At 43.4% G+C, this 17377-nt stretch overlaps 2 protein-coding genes across 4 annotated transcripts; both read right to left on the minus strand.

The window, feature by feature from the left end:
- Positions 1-4525: 4525 nt before the first annotated feature.
- On the minus strand, positions 4526-9484 carry LOC133928995 (guanylyl cyclase 1-like). 3 transcript variants are annotated; one of them, XR_009911550.1, is made up of 9 exons: positions 8817-9484; positions 8534-8686; positions 7562-7673; positions 7401-7475; positions 7213-7301; positions 6506-6567; positions 5704-5776; positions 4969-5173; positions 4526-4878 (listed from the first exon to the last, which is right to left on the minus strand). XR_009911550.1 is itself a non-coding variant. In XM_062375560.1 (9 exons), exons 1-9 carry the CDS (start codon positions 8940-8942, stop codon positions 4816-4818), a joined length of 804 nt encoding a protein of 267 aa, XP_062231544.1. In that variant the 5' UTR covers positions 8943-9484; the 3' UTR covers positions 4526-4815. The 3 variants fall into 3 exon arrangements, 2 of the variants coding, with proteins under 2 accessions (XP_062231544.1, XP_062231543.1); XM_062375560.1 differs by having other exon boundaries at positions 5098-5173; positions 8559-8686; XM_062375559.1 differs by having other exon boundaries at positions 5098-5173.
- Positions 9485-15345: 5861 nt separating this feature from the next.
- On the minus strand, positions 15346-16764 carry LOC133928116 (zinc finger CCCH domain-containing protein 43-like). Its single transcript, XM_062374385.1, has 2 exons — positions 16093-16764; positions 15346-15967 (listed from the first exon to the last, which is right to left on the minus strand). The coding sequence occupies exons 1-2, from the start codon at positions 16381-16383 to the stop codon at positions 15449-15451; spliced, it is 810 nt and encodes a 269-aa protein (XP_062230369.1). The 5' UTR covers positions 16384-16764; the 3' UTR covers positions 15346-15448.
- Between the last annotated feature and the right edge of the window lie 613 nt (positions 16765-17377).

Here is a 17377-nt window from a genome sequence, read left to right on the forward strand (position 1 = left end):
TAACAAAAACTTTGTAATAAGTTTCGATTTTGTATATTTTCTGATGCAGAGGCGGACTTTTTTATTCCATTATCTAAAATAATTCGCGTGAAGTGAGCTGATTCCTACGAACTTCCAAGCAAGGCCTTCGTCTTATTTCCGATTTAAACTTGATTGCAGAGGTTATTAGAATTGAGATATTTGACTATGCCGTTCAGCACTGGCGGAGGGTAATGGAGACCAAACTGGGCCTTGGCCCCCCCTTCTAAGTTGCTAAATATGTATTAAACTAGTATATATGTGAGTAAATTAAAGAGAAAAAAAGGGTTTGAATCTGATTGCTCAACGAAATGGACAGTAATATCAGACTTTCAAGACAAAGCTAGCTCTTACAAAAACGCATTTAGCTTTTATGTTATTTTTAGCCTATTAGTTAGCCGTTGCTATTCCATTTAGCTTCCCTTTTTCTCTTCCAAAGCATAAGACTAGCAAGATCTCATGCATGTTAATGCGTTGTTTTGCATTTTTTTTCTCCTGTCGCACGGCTGCTCATTTCTCTTGTCTTTAACATTTAATTTTTGCTCCTTGATTTTCAAAGTAGAAAAATAGCTTATTTGTTTTATAATGCAAGATGAATAGCAATGTCCTTTTTGCCCCCCCCCCCCCCCCTTGTTATCAGTTCACGCTCCGCCACTGCCGTTCAGTGCAAAATCAACAGCTCGTGATGTTTGGCCTTTGTCGTTCTTCATAGGCCTTTGATTGGTCCGGCTGACACTGCAGCTCCATGCTCCGTTCATGGCGCGGCTCCAAAAACGTTGGAGCCCACGTCGGTAGCGAGAGAAGATCCCGATGGGATACGGCCCTGGTCGGGCGGTAGGCAGGATCTTGCATTGGTGAGGCGAAGAACTGCACGTCGATAAACCCTACGTCACTTGCGATCGACCCGAGAGCGACTGCTGCTACTGCTACACGAGTGGCAAGGCTACGAGTACTACCGAGTTGGACGGCACACAGGCGGACGGATGGACGGCATGGAGTAAATTAATCGGACGACAGGATCCTGGCTAGATTTTGTTTCACGCCAAGGTTGTGTGGTGCATTGATTCATGGCCGTTTTCAGTCGGGTCCCGGCCTGGGGTGAACAGGCGACGCATTCAACCTAATGGTCGGCAACCCTACTCCACTGCCAGCCACCGTCCCAGGCTTCGTGCTGGGAGCATTGGACTATGGTGTCCGTAGGCGGTAGGTCTTTCTTTAAAGAGTTGCTCCAGGGCGTTCTGTGCTCTTGACATCTCCTTCCTAGGCCTACTTGTGATCTCTGTCGGGCATTGAATGAGCGCGCGTATGGCTCTTCTTGGAGCGATCTGGCTGCCATTTTGGTACGGATTGTTTAGAATTTGATAGCTGTGATACCATGACTAACTGAATTAGTTGTGATCTCGGCTCCAATTGACTAACTGAATTCTAAAGGGTATAGTGACACCATACATGTGCTATTATAGATGGGGCTTAACCGAATTTGGTTTTGGTTCCGCCACCCTTGCGCTATATTAAGGGATCGTTTGGTAGAGCTCTGGTTCTATGGTGATAGTGATTTTATTTGTAAAATCGTTTGGTATACTAGTGGTGGAAGTGATTCTTGAGATAATATTATGTTGAAATCGAGAAGAATCAATCGGAAATCAGGTGAAAGCTAGTTTTTCAGCTCCCACCTCGCTATACAAAACGAGAAGTGATTCCCGCGCGGAATCACTCCCCGATCAGCCCATTTGGCAGCGCTGAGAGCGATTCCAGCGCGGAATCAGCTCCAAAAGCTCTACCAAACGAGGCCTAACACGAGATTGCCGGCGGTCTAAAGTGCTACTACAAGTTTTAAGCCGACACAACACCTCTAACAAAACTGATCGACATTAAACGTTTTGGGTGGTCGAAGACCGATAACCGTCGTCGACCTAATTCCAACGATCTCTTCATCACCGACGACCTACTCTAGCTAGCACTGACAATATTTATGCACGTATTTCCCAAAACTCCGCACCCTATCATGCCTCTGCATCGATCCATGAAGACCTCAAAGATGACATCTCCTAACCAATGTTAGACCCACCCAATTCCACATTAAAGGACCGTTTGATAGAGCTCTTTAAATTTCTGATTCTGTGGTGAAAGTAATTTTGTAGTAGAAGTAGATTCTGTGGTGAAAGTGATTCTATTTGTGAAATTGTTTAATATGTTAGTGGTGGAAGTGATTTCTGAGAGAAAATTATGTTAAAATTGAGGAGAATTAGCCGGGAATTGGTGTAAGCTAGATTTTTTGGCTTCCATCTCACAGTACAAAATGTGAAAGTGATTCTATCTGATTTTAACGTAAAATTAATTCTGCAATAGGACGTTTGGTAGCGCTCTTGCCGATTCTAATGCGAAATCAGCTCCAAAACCGCTACCAAACGACCCCTAAGATTATGTATTCATGTGGTTAGGTTAGAATTAAGCCATACACGATCGAGTCTCGAACCGATTACTATCTAGCTGCACTGGTCGCATGGCCCTGCGCAAAGAAACCAGCTCACGCGCGGGCGGACAGGAAAAGCCGGCGGACCTGGATGACGTCCGGAACAGAGCGCGCCCCGCACGACGCCGAAGCGAGAAAAAGGCTAACCGAGGGCGTGACGGTCCATCCATGGCATGGATTCCTGGCCGTGGTTGGCTGGCGCGGGCGGCCAGCCGGTCGCGCGATGGCGACCGCGAGGGACGGCGCACGCACCACGGCTCGTCGCCATTGGACGCCGGACGTGCGTGGCCGCCCGGCGCCACTTTACAGTACGCGCTCGTCGTACCGGAAGTCCATGTCGCAGTCGCGTCAAGGCGGAAAGTTCGATCAGACACGCACCGGAATTGTCACTCCGACGAAGAAAAGGGGGTTTGTGCGGCTCGTAACCTCGACGTTACCTTCGCCAATTACTTGCTGCGTGTCATCGGTCTCCTTTGGCTTTTTGGAGGAGGATGAGATGAGAAGCTGCAGGAGCGCCTTCGTATTTTGCCTTTCCGGCTTTTAATTCTGGACTCCATTGTAACCACTAGATCAAGGTAAGACCGTAGTACACCATGACTCGGATCGGGGCAGGACTAGCTGATACGGTGCCTAACCTGTCGACAAAGGTAAACGGCCCGGTCGAAACTCGAAAGCTTCCTTTTCTGCTTGTACTAGTACCAGCTGAGCCCCTGACTCGAAAGTTGGTGACGTTCTGATTGTCGTACGAGTACCTGACTCGAAAGCTCGTAGTGCTGCGTCTTATCTGTGTAAGAGATAAGTTGCCCTTCCTAAACGGTTCTTCTCTGGTTTCTGCTGTAGCAAGTGACTGCCTTGATCGACACTGATTCAGGCATCAGATTCGGAGGGAAATAATGCGCACGTAACAGGAAATAAGCAGAAATTATTGGACGGTTGATAATCTGCGAGCCCTTTCATCGCTCTCTATTTCTGAAGTTTTTTAGAAGTCAGATCTCCGATCCGGCGACAGCAATTTTTTTTTTAAGGGTACATACGACGACGCACACAATTCACATATATCTCATTCATACCTCACACATATCTCATTCATACCTCACACACGTGTGCATATCCTAATCCACGCTAAAGACAGATTGAAGAGCCCTAGAACCTTTTGCATATCAGCGAGAGCAACTGGACGGCGAAAGAAACCCATCGCAGTCGCCGGAACTCACGTCCCTGTCACCGATGCCACCCGCACCAGCAATTCAGTTTGGGGTGGTCCGTCACGTCAGTTTCCTCCGCGGTTGCAACTCCGGAGAAAACTGGCTTGCCCGTCGAGTTAGGTGAGCTGGTGAGGTGAGTGAATCGAGCAGTTCACGAAAGCCATCTTGCAGCGACTTCTCCATAACCACCTACCTTACTGAATCAACGAGTAGGTTAGACGAAGCAGTAGAGCATTCCCATCATGTTTTCACAATCATTTGCTAAAGAGGGTTCGTTACGCTATGTAGGATAGTAACTACTCCCGTGAGCTTTCTTGTTTGCCCTGAACGCCTACCCGAGTACTCTACTACAATCTTTTCAAGTCTCAACTTCCTTGGCCAGGTGCAGCAGTATGAGTGAAGTCCAGTAGTAGCACTTGAAACTAACGATTGGATGCATCTCGCACGAGCGTGTTACGTACTGGGCAAATCAATCGCAAATTTTCTTTTGGAATTACAAGGTAGACGCCCAAGCACACAAACAGTCGTGCCCACTGATCAATGACAGTGAGATGTGTTCACTGATCACTGACATTGAGACGGTTGTTCCCAGATCACCGGTTCCAATTATTCTCCAAATGCAATCGCTGGAAACCAACGTGCAGGCAGGTGAGGTAGGCGCGAGTTCGCCTCCTGCGACCTAACACTGACGACCGCTCCGCAAAGGCGAGCACGAATTATTGGCGAGATTTAGAATCCAGATGTCGCCGAGCCGTAAGCAGACGGCAGCGACGCCGGCTGTTGCAGCATACTGCATACGCCAAGAATTCCAGCGTAAGCACCAGTGGAATAATTTGCAAAAGATCACAATTTATTCAAGGATATTTGTACATGTTCAGCTTATCAGCTATGGTCGTATAGCTTTTGCCGGTTTCGGCCGCCGCCGCCACACCCTTGGTTGCTACAGTTTGGTGATGCCATATAGCGGATGCTAACTTCACTGGCACACTGTTCCTATCGGCTGTAAGAATGTTCTCACACTACGTACACGGTCGACAATCGGTAAACATAACTACAGGGACATGTACAGCATATACACAAGGTGGCTGGAGGCCTGGACCCTGGAGGCTGGTGACCAATTTACATGGAGCCGGCCAGGAGTTTACGAGAGAGCTTCATACCACTCTTTCCGGTTAAGGAGACCTGCAATACAATTGTATGAAATGCCAGCACGCCACCAGTCAGTGCTGAAACACCATGTAGAGGTATATTTTATCAAAGTGAAAGGTATACATTTTCCCACTCTTCCAGCAGACTGATGAAAGATGCAAGCATGAACAGTACTAGCACACTTTAATGGAGGAAGACTCAAGCATGGAGCATGACAGAAATGTGAAGAACAGATCATAGTACACCTCCTACCAAAAGGATATCCTCATCGGTTCCAAAGGATTTTCGGGCCTCATCTAAGCTCTTCATTGCCACCCTTTCATGTTTCCTGAAAGAAACAACAAATAGCCTTAGGTTTCTGATTCAAGTTTTGCTGCTGTTGCTCTCCAATCACGTACAAATATAAATAGAACTGCGATGAAGTATCAGCTCAAAGCATAAGGTGGGATTTCTCAAGTTACACAAGCCTTTGTCGTTTCAAGACAATTAATGATCCTTGCCTCTTGTAGTTCTGTATCCCGGAACAGCATACTATTTGTAGTTATACAAAGTACATCAGCCATCCACATGCTTGGCAAGTTATGCAATTAGCACAGGGAAAACAAGTCACATCCGAACTTCTTTTGCTTGCACAGTTGGTGGGAGGTGTGGGTGTACACCCCCACCACCTAGGTTCGAGTCTTCAACTTGAATTTGAGTGCCTACCTCTTCTATTAAATGCCACCTAGTTTCTCCAAGGTTGGTCGAGTTTTTATATATCCAAACTTTTGAAAAACACAGATGATTCCACCCAACATACAAATATATATAAGCTGAAACTCATACCATTGAAGAGTCCAAAGAACAATGAAACAGTACCTTGAACTGGCAGGATCCCTTATCTCAAATTCACAAGCATCGGCATCATACCCACATATTACGACATAATGCCCTGAAATGGGAAACAGTACTCACCATACATTTACAGAACTATACTGGTAACCCGTGGTTAAAGCCACGGCAACACAATGAATATTTGTTGCAATGCACCAGTCAATGAATGTACTGAAGCCAGCCTATCAACCATCATAGCTACTGAATATTTCTGATTAGGGTGTTTGGATGATGAGGATGTTTTCCTTTTGGAATTTTCGGTCAGAGTCTATTACATTATTACTAGCAACAGTCATCTTGAGTTTACGTACATTTATGTGGAGTGCCTTTGTCTCCGGATTCAGCTTTACAAGCACTTCAAGTCATATACTATATCGTTATGCAGCGAACATAGGAATGCAAAAAGGAAAACATGGAAATTTGAGCTCCATATTTCTACCAGGCAAGAAAAATAAGACGTTTGGCATGAATGTTGTATGTCGATTCACATCATGCTAAAAGGAATTGTAGCCTTCCTTGCGAAACAGACAAGAATAATTTTAACTTCTTTTGCTGCATAAATGTGTGTTAACTAGAATTAAACTACAAAAGCTGCTTGTTGATCAGCAAAATTTTGCACTGCTACATCCTGATGACATGAAACAAAAGTGGTGCTCGTCATCCAGATAAGCAAACAATCAAGACCATGAGCACCAAAATCTGTGACGTTGGTCTAACTGAACCTGGAAACTGCTCATTTTCGAAAGAGAAAGTAAAATGTTCCAAAGAGGAGCATAAATCGATTTACCCATGTAATCGGACTCCTTGTTGAGCTGTTGCACATCATGTACATCATTCATCCAAGACGAACTGCATACCAAATTCTGGTTATTATTACACTCTGTCATTGCCTTAACATTCAAATCAATCCCATCAATCTAGGATCACTTTTTTTCTCAGTTGAACTCCCAACGATTTTGCACTTAAAATGAAAGTAAAAATTAATAAGTTGCTTTTTCATAGTACATACACACAGATGCCTATCATATCACAGGGAAAAAAACATCCTAAGTCATTTTGAAGAACTAAAATCTTTTCTGATATACTACCTCCATTCCTGTGTAAATCTGGGAGCAGAGGGAGTAGTAGAAACTATAAATTTAAAATATTTAATTTCCACTGCCTCTTCATCAAACATGAGACTCTTGAAAAATAATGATAAGCTATCAGTCACCAGATAATCGTTAATCCAAAGAACTTGTGGTATTTGAGTGACATCGCAAAATTCGTTTCATGAGACATACTTAACGACTAATCATTTACAAAAAAAAAAGAACAAGTTTGTCCCCACAAAACACTTCTTACTGGAAAAATTGCTTATGCAGCATCTCATTCCCCATGGATAATTCCAAGAGCCAAAGAAAAATACAAGACTGATGATAATTAGTTCAAATAAAAAAAAACAAGGAGTTACATATTATCTCAGTAACAGCAAGACACCAAAAAAACACTTACTTTAGCTTAGTTTTGTCCACTAATGCGATAGCAATGCAGTGCCCAGATAACAGTAGAAAAGCAATATCATATGCACTAATGGATCTGCACTGAGAAAAGCCATAAATTGAAACAAAAAGAACTTAAAACCCAATATGAGAAGTTCGTGTAATGCAAAATTTTCATGTTGCTAGCTGTTGTGAGCATACTTGAATACTAATTCCAGCATCGAGTGCTTTTCCAAATAGCTCATCCACACGATCAATGTCTTCTTGCAATTGTTCCTATCAACATTGATCATTTTGGAAACATTAATAAGTGAACTTCAGAAATTCTGCAGCAGCACTTGGTCACAACTGACAATGCATACCCTATAAAAGGTTTCGGCAGAATATTGTGGATTTGCTCCAAGAGTCACAGTAAAGAACGAAAAACTAACTGAAAACTTGTTTAACAGATATGCCAAATCGACTGTCCAAATGCTGCAAAAAGAAAATTTATTGAGAGTGTTAGTTCATCAATGCTCTTAATATTCTTTAAACAGGTTAAAATTTTAGACACTAACATTTAGTTCAGCTAAAACAAAAAGTCTACATTCTGAATGAATGTACTTAATGGAAAGGAATTATACTTGAAATTGCTTAATAACAGCTATTAGTCTGCATATGTGTAATGGGATTAAAGGAAAAAACACCCCATCACATTACTGTTAGGAATAGCACCCTTATACTTTGGGGATATTACACAGAGCAATATATATCTATCTAACAATTACCATGTTATACTGTAGTGATTAATGGCATAAAATCCTCTCAGACCAAAACAGCTGATGATCTACTATATGATGGCAGATTAATAAAAATCATTTGCATATTTCAAAACGCAGTTGCATCCATTTCAAAATATAAGACGTGGTTTGACTTGGCGAGGTCTCCAACGCTACACTTTGAGCATCAATTTCTCTCATATTGCATTGCTCATGACAATAAATCAAGATCATAGAATAGTACTTTCAAACATGAATTTAATGGAACCAAATTTGTATAACAAAAAGTGTTAGGCTAATTGTAGGCCAGAGATCACAAAGTTTCAAACTTGAAATGCGTGCACACCTTATAAAAAGAAATGGAAGGATTATATATACTTTGAAGGAAAGAAACTATTGTGTCTGTCTGTCTTAATGATTACTATATTCTCTTACAATCATCCAACTACCATTCTTTAGCTTGTGCTCGTCCTTTTTGAACGCACCATACTGAGAACCAAATCAAACTATATACATGGTGTCACGATAATTAAACAGATAGCCATTTCTTTAGTACTGCTGTACAGCTAATCGTACTTGAAATTCCAGCCATGGATAGAACCTTGTGGTGTTGCAGAACTTCTCGAGATCGGCAATGTCGACGCAGCAATCAATCCCCAGCGTCCTGAGCACCATGAGCACGCAGGCGAGGCCGCAGTCCCAGGTAAATGCTTGCTGCACATGCGGAACCTACCATCAACAGCACACGAACCAATCAAACAAAAGTAGCATAACAATGAGGGAAATACGCATAAACAGAAACGCAAAGTGAGATAAATAATTGGGCGCGTGTGCTATAGAGAAAGAGAAAGTGGCTGACGTCGACGTAGTAAGATCGGCGTGGTAGAGGAATCTGCCCGTCGGCGGACGGCGAGTCCGGCCCCTGGCCGCCGTCGTCGCCCGCCACCTTGAACAGCTTCTCGGAGAGGACGCAAAGGGGCCACATGACATCGTCAACCGCCCAGCAACCCGCACCACGAGAAATCGACCGGTATCCAATCCCCCCTCGTTCGCGGGCAGTAGCTCCGACCGCGCACCGATTAGGCTGGCACAGAGTCGGTTACCAGAATCGACAAGGCCCCGCGGTTCGAAATTGGATGACAACGAAGAGAAAGGGGAAGAGCAGCAAACGTGTTCAGCAGAGCAGAGCGAGTGGTGGAAGGATGGGAGGGGAGCGAAACCGCGATGGCGGAATGATTTGTGACTGGGCGAGGCCGGGGCGGACGGTGATTAAAACGGAGGAGGGCCGCGGCAGGCGCCAGGGCGACCGGTGCGAGCGGCGCCTTTATGGGTACGGGGGCCTTCGAGGAACTGATGCGCGGTGGCTGTATTTGTTAGGTGCCTTTGTGCCGTGCCGGTAGAAAGGCGGCGGGCGAGTTGGAGGGAAGCGGAGGCGATCGAGGAGCGGAACGGATAGGGATTGGGGCAGAGAGTAAGGAAGAAGCCGAACGGGAATTCGTGGGCAGTACCGTGACTTCGTGACGTCTAGGACTGTACGCGTAGGGTTATTCGTATCAGTATAGTTTCGTAGATGTAAATATAGTCTTATCTTGGTATAAGAGTTTGGTCTGGATACTATATTTATTCATGTGAATAATTAATTATAATTTTAACTTTTACATCTGTTCCTATAATCTCAGTTCAATTAATCAAATAAAAACTCAACTCAATTCATTTCAACTAATATAACTCCACTCCACTACTTATAAATGCACGAAGAACTAAACACACATCGACAGCGCGCGCTTGGCTTGCCATGGCAACCGATCAATCATGCGGTGGTTGCTGGATCCAAGGCGCGTAGGCGGGGGAAGGGGGGTGCTGCATTGACCACCAGGTGGGTCGGCGTTGTCGGGCTGCTGCACATTGTGGCCTGTGCCGGATTGGTACAGAATACAGAGTACTACAACATCGGCCTAACCAAGAGTGGAAGTGGTGACTGAGCAGCCCGTGGTGGCGCCATGACCATGCCAATCACTCCTCATGTTTGTTTGCATCTTTCTCTCTCCATTCATGGCCAACCTCTGATCCTCTCTTGGATTGTGCCGATGCCGCTACGGGGTCTTGGTGGAAAAGGTGCAAGAAAGTTGTTCGTGACGTGCCCAACTACCACTGCTGCCGGCTTGGTGCTGTTGTTGCTGCGGCCACAGTCCTTGATCGTGGTCCCGAGAAAGTGACGCTCACGGCCTCGGACTCATCGGTTTTGGGCCGTGCTAAGGTGGGCTAATGCCTATAGCCCTCTCAAAATAAAATGTGGGCCAATAGTAGACCAACATGTAAAGAGGTCCATTTGCTGGCACACTAAGCCCAACAAAATTGCATATAGGCCGTACATGGCTGTGCTAAGGTGGACTCATCGGTTTTTTAATATATTTTTAATATTTTGAAGAATATATGCCCGTTTGAAACAATTGTATACGTAGGATATGTTACCCGTTCAATGAACGATTGTATACGTAGGATATGTTACCCGTTCAATAAGCGAGAATAGGATCTCACCTGTTGAACAGCGAGAATCTGTGAGCCCTGGTACTCAGTGCATTAAATAAACGAGAAGTTCTCGTTCATTCAGTGGGCGAGAGCAGGCGAGACCTTCGTCTCGCCTAGGGAATGGGCGATATGACAAATTTTGTTCGGCTGCTCAGTATAATTGTTCTTTTCTAATATAATTTTTTATGCAGCAATTTGAAAAATATTGCACATTCATTTGACAAAAAAAAATGCTAGTTGTGCAAATAGTTGTTCAAACAGTATTTACGAAGTGATTCATTCTATCCTTAATTTTGGTTCTATGCTATTTTATCGACATTTGTTTATTTAGTTGATGTAAAAGTGTGCGAGTTAACTTTTTAGTGAAGTAACCATGGGAGAGTGTAAAATATATTTTTTCAAACAATAGTAGTTGTGAACCATAATTATCGTAAAAGCTGGATGGAGGTTACATACGCTGATAAACATTACATATGACACATGTTTTCCTTTGTTGCGTGAGAAGACCCTAATTAGAGATGGTGACAACAAAAGTTGGTATGTACGGTATGTCTAAAGACTAACCTAATAGCATATCGCTGCTAAACCTAAAATGCCTTAGAGAATGAAAATATGCCGGGTTATAATAGATATTATATATTGAGTGCACCTAGGATATTTGCTATTTTGCAGGGCATCAGGACCCTGCGCCTTAGTACGATGGGCCCTCTCTTGCTTCCTTCCCCTTTCTGATTTGCGTGCCTCAGTCGTGGCCCGCTTCTTCGCTATCATCCTCATGCGCTCCTCCTTCTGACGCTTGAGCCGTAGTTCCTCCTGTTGTTGCTTGTACTCCCGGCGTTCGTAAGCTTGCCTCCTCCACCACATGCTTTTGTCGATCCACCGCTTCTGGTCCTCAGTTTGATCTATGTCCAATCATCATATGAAGTCATAGATAGGTGTAGGAGACTAGAGAAATGAAACAAGAGGGGAGATTAGTAAGACAGTGCATGAAATTATATGAAAAATATCACAGGAGTGATCTATATCACTATATCGGTGGATCATACTGATAGTTGGCACACATAAACAAACGTTTGCCATATGTGTAGGAGATGTCATCGGATTCGTGAAGCCTACAAGGGTCATAACAGAAATACATCGGCGGTTCGATTCCCTGGGGGATAAAAATCCCCCAATGTTTCTGGGTGGGCTTGGTGGTGCTGATGAAGACATTGCAATTGAGAGAGAGGAAGGAGTGATCTATCCATGCTTAATGGTGAGGTTATTTATGGTGGCTGGAGGCTGGCGCATGGAATGAGTGCATGGGCATGGTTGGAAGCTGCGGCATGGGATTCCCTGTTAAAGCTGAAAAAGTTATAGCACTGATGTTTGGCAGAGATTCCCTGTTAATACTGTTGCTTGGTGTGGTTATTTCATTTTGCAAAAGTTGAAGAATGAGTTATTGTTGCCTCTCGCAAGACAGGTGGTTCAACTAGTGTTGACCATTGAGTTTATTACTATCAATGTATTCCACGTAAGGTATTCATGTGCCGTATGCTGCGTGTATCGTACTATCATTATTGCAGTTTATAAGGGTGTTATCAATTCAGTATGACTAGAAGCAATGTATCATGAATGTACTAGTGGCAGGGTTAGTAATGCGAATGGTTTTGATATGGAAAGTTACAAGGCAATGATTAATTGATTGGTAGGACGACACCCCTATCCTAGCCCCTGCCTCTGGCACGCTTTGGCTTATGTGTTGACATTGGTTTTCACCTTAATGTAGAGTAGGTTTCAGAAACTATACAGTTTTCAGTGGTATCCCTAATAGGCCAGTACAGTCTAGTGAATAGACTTTTCGGTGCTACCCCTAATAGGCTGGTATAGTCTAGGCAATAGGCTTTTCAGTGTTGCCACATCTATCCATTACCGCCGGAACTTCTTATATATAAATAAAACCTAATCGATTTTCTACTCACACATTTCGTGACCTTGAATTGAATCGAGACAATGTTGTATCCTTATCCTCCTGATGGCCCAATCGATCCACCACCTCCACACCCTATTTAGATGTATATGGTAGAGATTACTACGGAAACCACGATGCTCTTCCCTGCTCATTTTGGCAGCCATGTCGGCATGAAGATGACGCTATAGTCCAAGTTTATGAGCATTTCGGTGATACATGTCGTCAATTCTTTCGTTGTCTATATTTCAGAGTACGAACAAATAATACTCACTTTCTTTCCTATTATCTCAACACCATTTACGTATCTCCTCTATCACTTTTTTCAGATGGATGATTGCGGATTCTAGTAATGGATTGACCCATGGATAGAACCACATATTCAAGAATACATCCATCACCTCCACGTCATCATCGTGGAACTACTAGAACAATATCACCAAGAGAGAGCTAGGAATATCAGAAGATGTTATATCCCGCCTCGCATGGTGGGTCGGAGGAACAATTGTGAGTAATATCGATGTATTCTAGCTCGTGGCAGAGGATTTATTTTCGCATTTGACTTGTACTATTTTTCATTCCCTAAGGCATGTTATGTGAAGCACTGGTACACCACTACGACTATCGTATATGTCATCATTCATTTGGTCAACATATTTATTATGATTGTTAGGCCCCGTTTGGGGGAGCTGAAGCTTTTCCAGAAGCTGCTGGTCCAAGAAGCTAGCTGGCTGGTTCGAGAAGTAGCTGGTCCGAGAAGCACTGGTCTGAGAAGCTGGTCTGTTTGGCAACATAGCTTTTGGATACCTGGTGGGAGGGCTGAGTTGAATATGTTTGGATGGAATGTCTGAAATACCCTTAGGGATAATGAAGGCTATTTTTTTATGTCAGTCCAAAATTGCAAGCATCATAGTTTATAATTAAAACACACGAGAAAATGAACGGAACTTCTTCAAAAAATGTCAGAACTGAAAGAAGCAGGAGCAGCACATCCATTGTCAAAATTGGAGAACAGAATGGTTTATTGAAGCTACCTTTCATGATGAAAGGATCACTCCAGAGGCCTTTATGGGACCTCAGGCACCCTTCATGGTTAGAACACATGCACGATCCACCACAGTACTCTGGCAATTGGCTGAAGATACAATTTGCTAAGACTTACACACAGGTTCACCAAAAAAACCATCATTAAAGGCCCAAATAATTCAACCTGTTCGACAGCTTCCACCAGCACATCAAAAAAATCATTAAAGGCCCAGATCATTCAACTTGTTCGACGGCTTCCACCAGCACATCCAACAGAATCAGGAATTTGCACATACAAAATAATTAGTGCATTATCCTATTTCCATCTACTCTCTACCTGCCATCAATGAATTTGCAATAAAATCACGAAGTGCACACATATCACCATCATCTGATGATGTGCCATTGTAGTCTCCTCCCGATGAGTCAACTAGTGGGATGTATTCTTCATCTTCGTCGCACATCTCAAATAGTTCATCATTTAGAGCACTATCACGGATGAAGTTATGAAGTGACATGCATGCAATGATGATCTTCTTCTGCTTCTCAACTGGAAAACTTGGCATATGCAATAGAACTCGCCATTTCATTTTCAGCACACCAAAAGAACGCTCAATTACGTTACGAAGAGAGGAGTGAGCATGATTGAACACTTCTTTGAGTCCACTTGGCCTATGCCCCCCTTGAAACTCAGGTATATGATACTTGTGGCCTTTGAAGGGAGCTAGAAAACCTTTTTTATTAGGATATCCAGAATCAACAAGATAGAATTTCCCTACACGTAAAAATAATATGAGACAACATATCAACATGACAAGGGCAAAAGTAATAGGTTTATTTGTAGGATCTATGTACCTTACCTTCAGGAGGATGTGGAAAAAAATCTGAGTATCGGCACAAAGAATCATTGAATACTCTAGAGTCATGCGCAGAACCAGGCCATCCCGCTACAACAAATGTGAATCTCATATCAAAGTCACAGATAGCCATCACGTTCTGTGTCGGATATCCATGACGACCAATGTGTGGGATCATCTCAGTTGCTGGCACAACAACCCGTATATGTGTGCCATCTATTGCACCAATGCAATTGTTGAAGTGGGGAGAAAAACAAGAATCTTTAACCCTTGGGTGAATTGTTGTAAAATGTGCATCTTTCGGTTTTATATTGTCCCCAGCTAACAAGTTGAGACATTCCAAGACTTCATTAAATTTCCGACTAATTGTTTCAGTTGATCGCTTGAATATGTTCTCAACTTGAAGAAATGACTGAGGACCACCACACATCCATAAAAACATCCCTAGAGCTTCAACAGAACCCATCACTCTTGTGGATTTAAGTCCATAATTTTCAACCAATGTTGCATGCAACTTGTCAAAAACAGGACGATTCATACGAAACATGTTGTAGCAATCTCTGTTCACTTGTAGTTGATCAATGATCCATTGATACCCAGTTCGTCGTGGAGGGGGTCTCTCCTTTTTATTTAGATATTTATCATTATGGTTCATAGCAATAAGAGCAACTGTTGATCCTACTTAGAGTAATAAATCATCACTGTCACTCTCACTAGATGAATCATCGTGACTTTCACTTGATGAGCTCATCTACAAAAACAAAACAAATGGTCTTAAAGGTCAGCTGCAATAAGGGTCATAGAATTACACATAAGGTTCATCTAAAATTAAAAAGATAGCATTACAATACCATAACTTCAAACATTACATATATGGTTCAGCTAAAATTAAAAAGATAGCATTACAATACCATAACTTCAAACATTACATATATGGTTCAGCTAAAATTAAAAAGATAGCATTACAATACCATTACTTCAAACATTACATATGGTTCAGCTAAAATTAAAAAGATAGCATTACACATAAGGTTCTTACAGTACCATAATTTGAAACATTACATATATGGTTCAGCTGAAATAAAAATGATAGCATAATATTAGGATACATCACATGATTGATCAAAAAGTCTAGTCCCTTTTCCTCTCTTCGTACATCCTCTTGAGCCAAGCCACCTTTCCTTCATTAGTTTTAAAGGATTTAAACACTGCATGGTATTCTTGCTTGATAAAGAGCTTGGTGGCCATAAAGTGTTCATCGCTTCCTTCATAGGCTCCCGCATTCACGGCTTGTTCAATGAGCTCTATGATATCATCCTCAACCTTTTGAGCATTCTTCGTCTTGCCGGTAGAAATCACATCAATAAGACGTGTCACTTGCCTAACCATGGGATTCCTATCCTTCTTCTTGGGGTTTTGTGGAAGGTCATTATTAATCTTACGCTTTCCTCCCTTTTTTTCATCGTCTACAATGGTAGCATCATCTTCACCCTCCATAGAATCATCACCAACCTCAATGGGAGCTGCATTTGTAGGAGCACCTGGAATGACCGAAGATGCACCTGTGACATTGATATGTTGAAACATAACTTCAAGCTCATCTAGGTTCTCCATAGGGCCATCACGAAACTTGCGATATTTGATGTTTTCCTGAAATAACAAAGTCATATTCTTATTAATCACAACATTCATGCATGGATTTGAAAGGGACAAAATTAAAAAAAAACTTCAGATTTACATACCGCTATTTTGGCCTCCCACTATTCATCACTAGCTGTAATTATTCCCTTTTGAACGTCAAAACCAAGACCGGTTGCAGCCCTCTTCAAATCTAACCACAAGTTGTATTGTGCCTTCAATGCATCCCATTTGTTCTTCAGCTTGCCATGTGGATAGTGTTGTCGTTTAGTCCTTTCTTTGAATTTTTCCTCAAGGTTATTGTAGCCAATGGCACTCAAGGTATTTCCCGGTCTATTCCCAGCTAGAGTTTCTTCCTTACATATCTCACAGAACACTCTCGTCGCATATGCATCCCAATTAGCTTTCGGCACCTTCACTTTATCCATCTAATTTACCGCAAATTACTATCAAATCAGCAAAACATATGGCAAGTGAGTAGCATACTGTTTACAAAACACTTGAGCTCACTGAAACATGCAAACTTTGACAAACTTATCCAGACTACACTATTATAAAAATAGTTTAGGATTTCTTAACCTTCATCTCTGCTTACAATTCAGTGTAAAATGCCTCAACTCAGTGTAAACTTGACAAATTTGCCGTTCAGTGTCACTTGCCCTGATACAAATTTTAGTTCAGTGTAATCTACAAACCTCAATGAGGAAATTTTTTTAGCATACATGTGCATCTTGCATATGCTCAGAAATGCTCAGTCAATGCTAATAAACTAGCATGGCAGGCGCATGGCAGGCATCTTCCATCGACAATTGCTCACAGCATGGCAGGCATACAAGGACGTGTAAAACCCACCTGGAGGCGAGGGGCAGCGGCGGTGGGGTCGGATGGCCGGAGGAGAAGCAAGGTTGGTCGTCAAATGGAAGGGTGGCGGCAGCGGTCGTCGATGGAAGGGGCGCGCGGTCGTCGATTGAAGGGCGGCTGGGGCGGTCGTCGACTGAATGGCAGCGGGGGCGGTCGTCGACTGAACAGCGCGCGAGGACGTCGACTGAAGGGCGTGTGGGTCGGCTGAACGGCGCGGTCGTCGACTGAATGGCGCGGTCGTCGAGTGAAGGACACGCGAGGACGTCGATTGAAGGGGCGGCAACGGCGGTCGTCGATGGAAGGCGTGCGCGGTCGTCAATTGAACGGCGCGTGAGGACGTCAACTGCAGGGAGCGCGCGGGTCGACTGAAGGGCTGGCGCCGGCAGGACAAGGCGTCGGGGTCTCGGGAGTTCGGGAGGTGGGAGAGCGCCGGCTAGATCTGGATCCATGGGAAGGGAGAGGAAACTGATATTTATACCAGTGGCATTGGTGGGTAAATTCTTCTCAACTTTTAGGGGACGTTGGTAACCACAACCCGCAGAAGCTCGGGAAGCTGCCCTG

Source organism: Phragmites australis, chromosome 9 (assembly GCF_958298935.1).
Source record: "Phragmites australis chromosome 9, lpPhrAust1.1, whole genome shotgun sequence".
Classification (NCBI taxonomy): Eukaryota; Viridiplantae; Streptophyta; class Magnoliopsida; order Poales; family Poaceae; genus Phragmites; species Phragmites australis.

Bases quoted from the DNA above. Each gene is read 5' to 3' on its own strand.
- LOC133928995 (XM_062375559.1), bottom strand. From the start codon at position 8,947: ATGTCATGTGGCCCCTTTGCGTCCTCTCCGAGAAGCTGTTCAAGGTGG. The intron at 7,476-7,561 runs GTATGCATTGTC...CAATGTTGATAG, and splicing joins CTGCCGAAACCTTTTATAGG to GAACAATTGCAAGAAGACAT. The intron at 7,302-7,400 runs GTATGCTCACAA...GGCTTTTCTCAG, and splicing joins ATGCTGGAATTAGTATTCAA to TGCAGATCCATTAGTGCATA.
- LOC133928116 (XM_062374385.1), bottom strand. From the start codon at position 16,383: ATGGATAAAGTGAAGGTGCCGAAAGCTAATTGGGATGCATATGCGACG. The intron at 15,968-16,092 runs GCTAGTGATGAA...TTGTTATTTCAG, and splicing joins TTCAAAAGGGAATAATTACA to GAAAACATCAAATATCGCAA.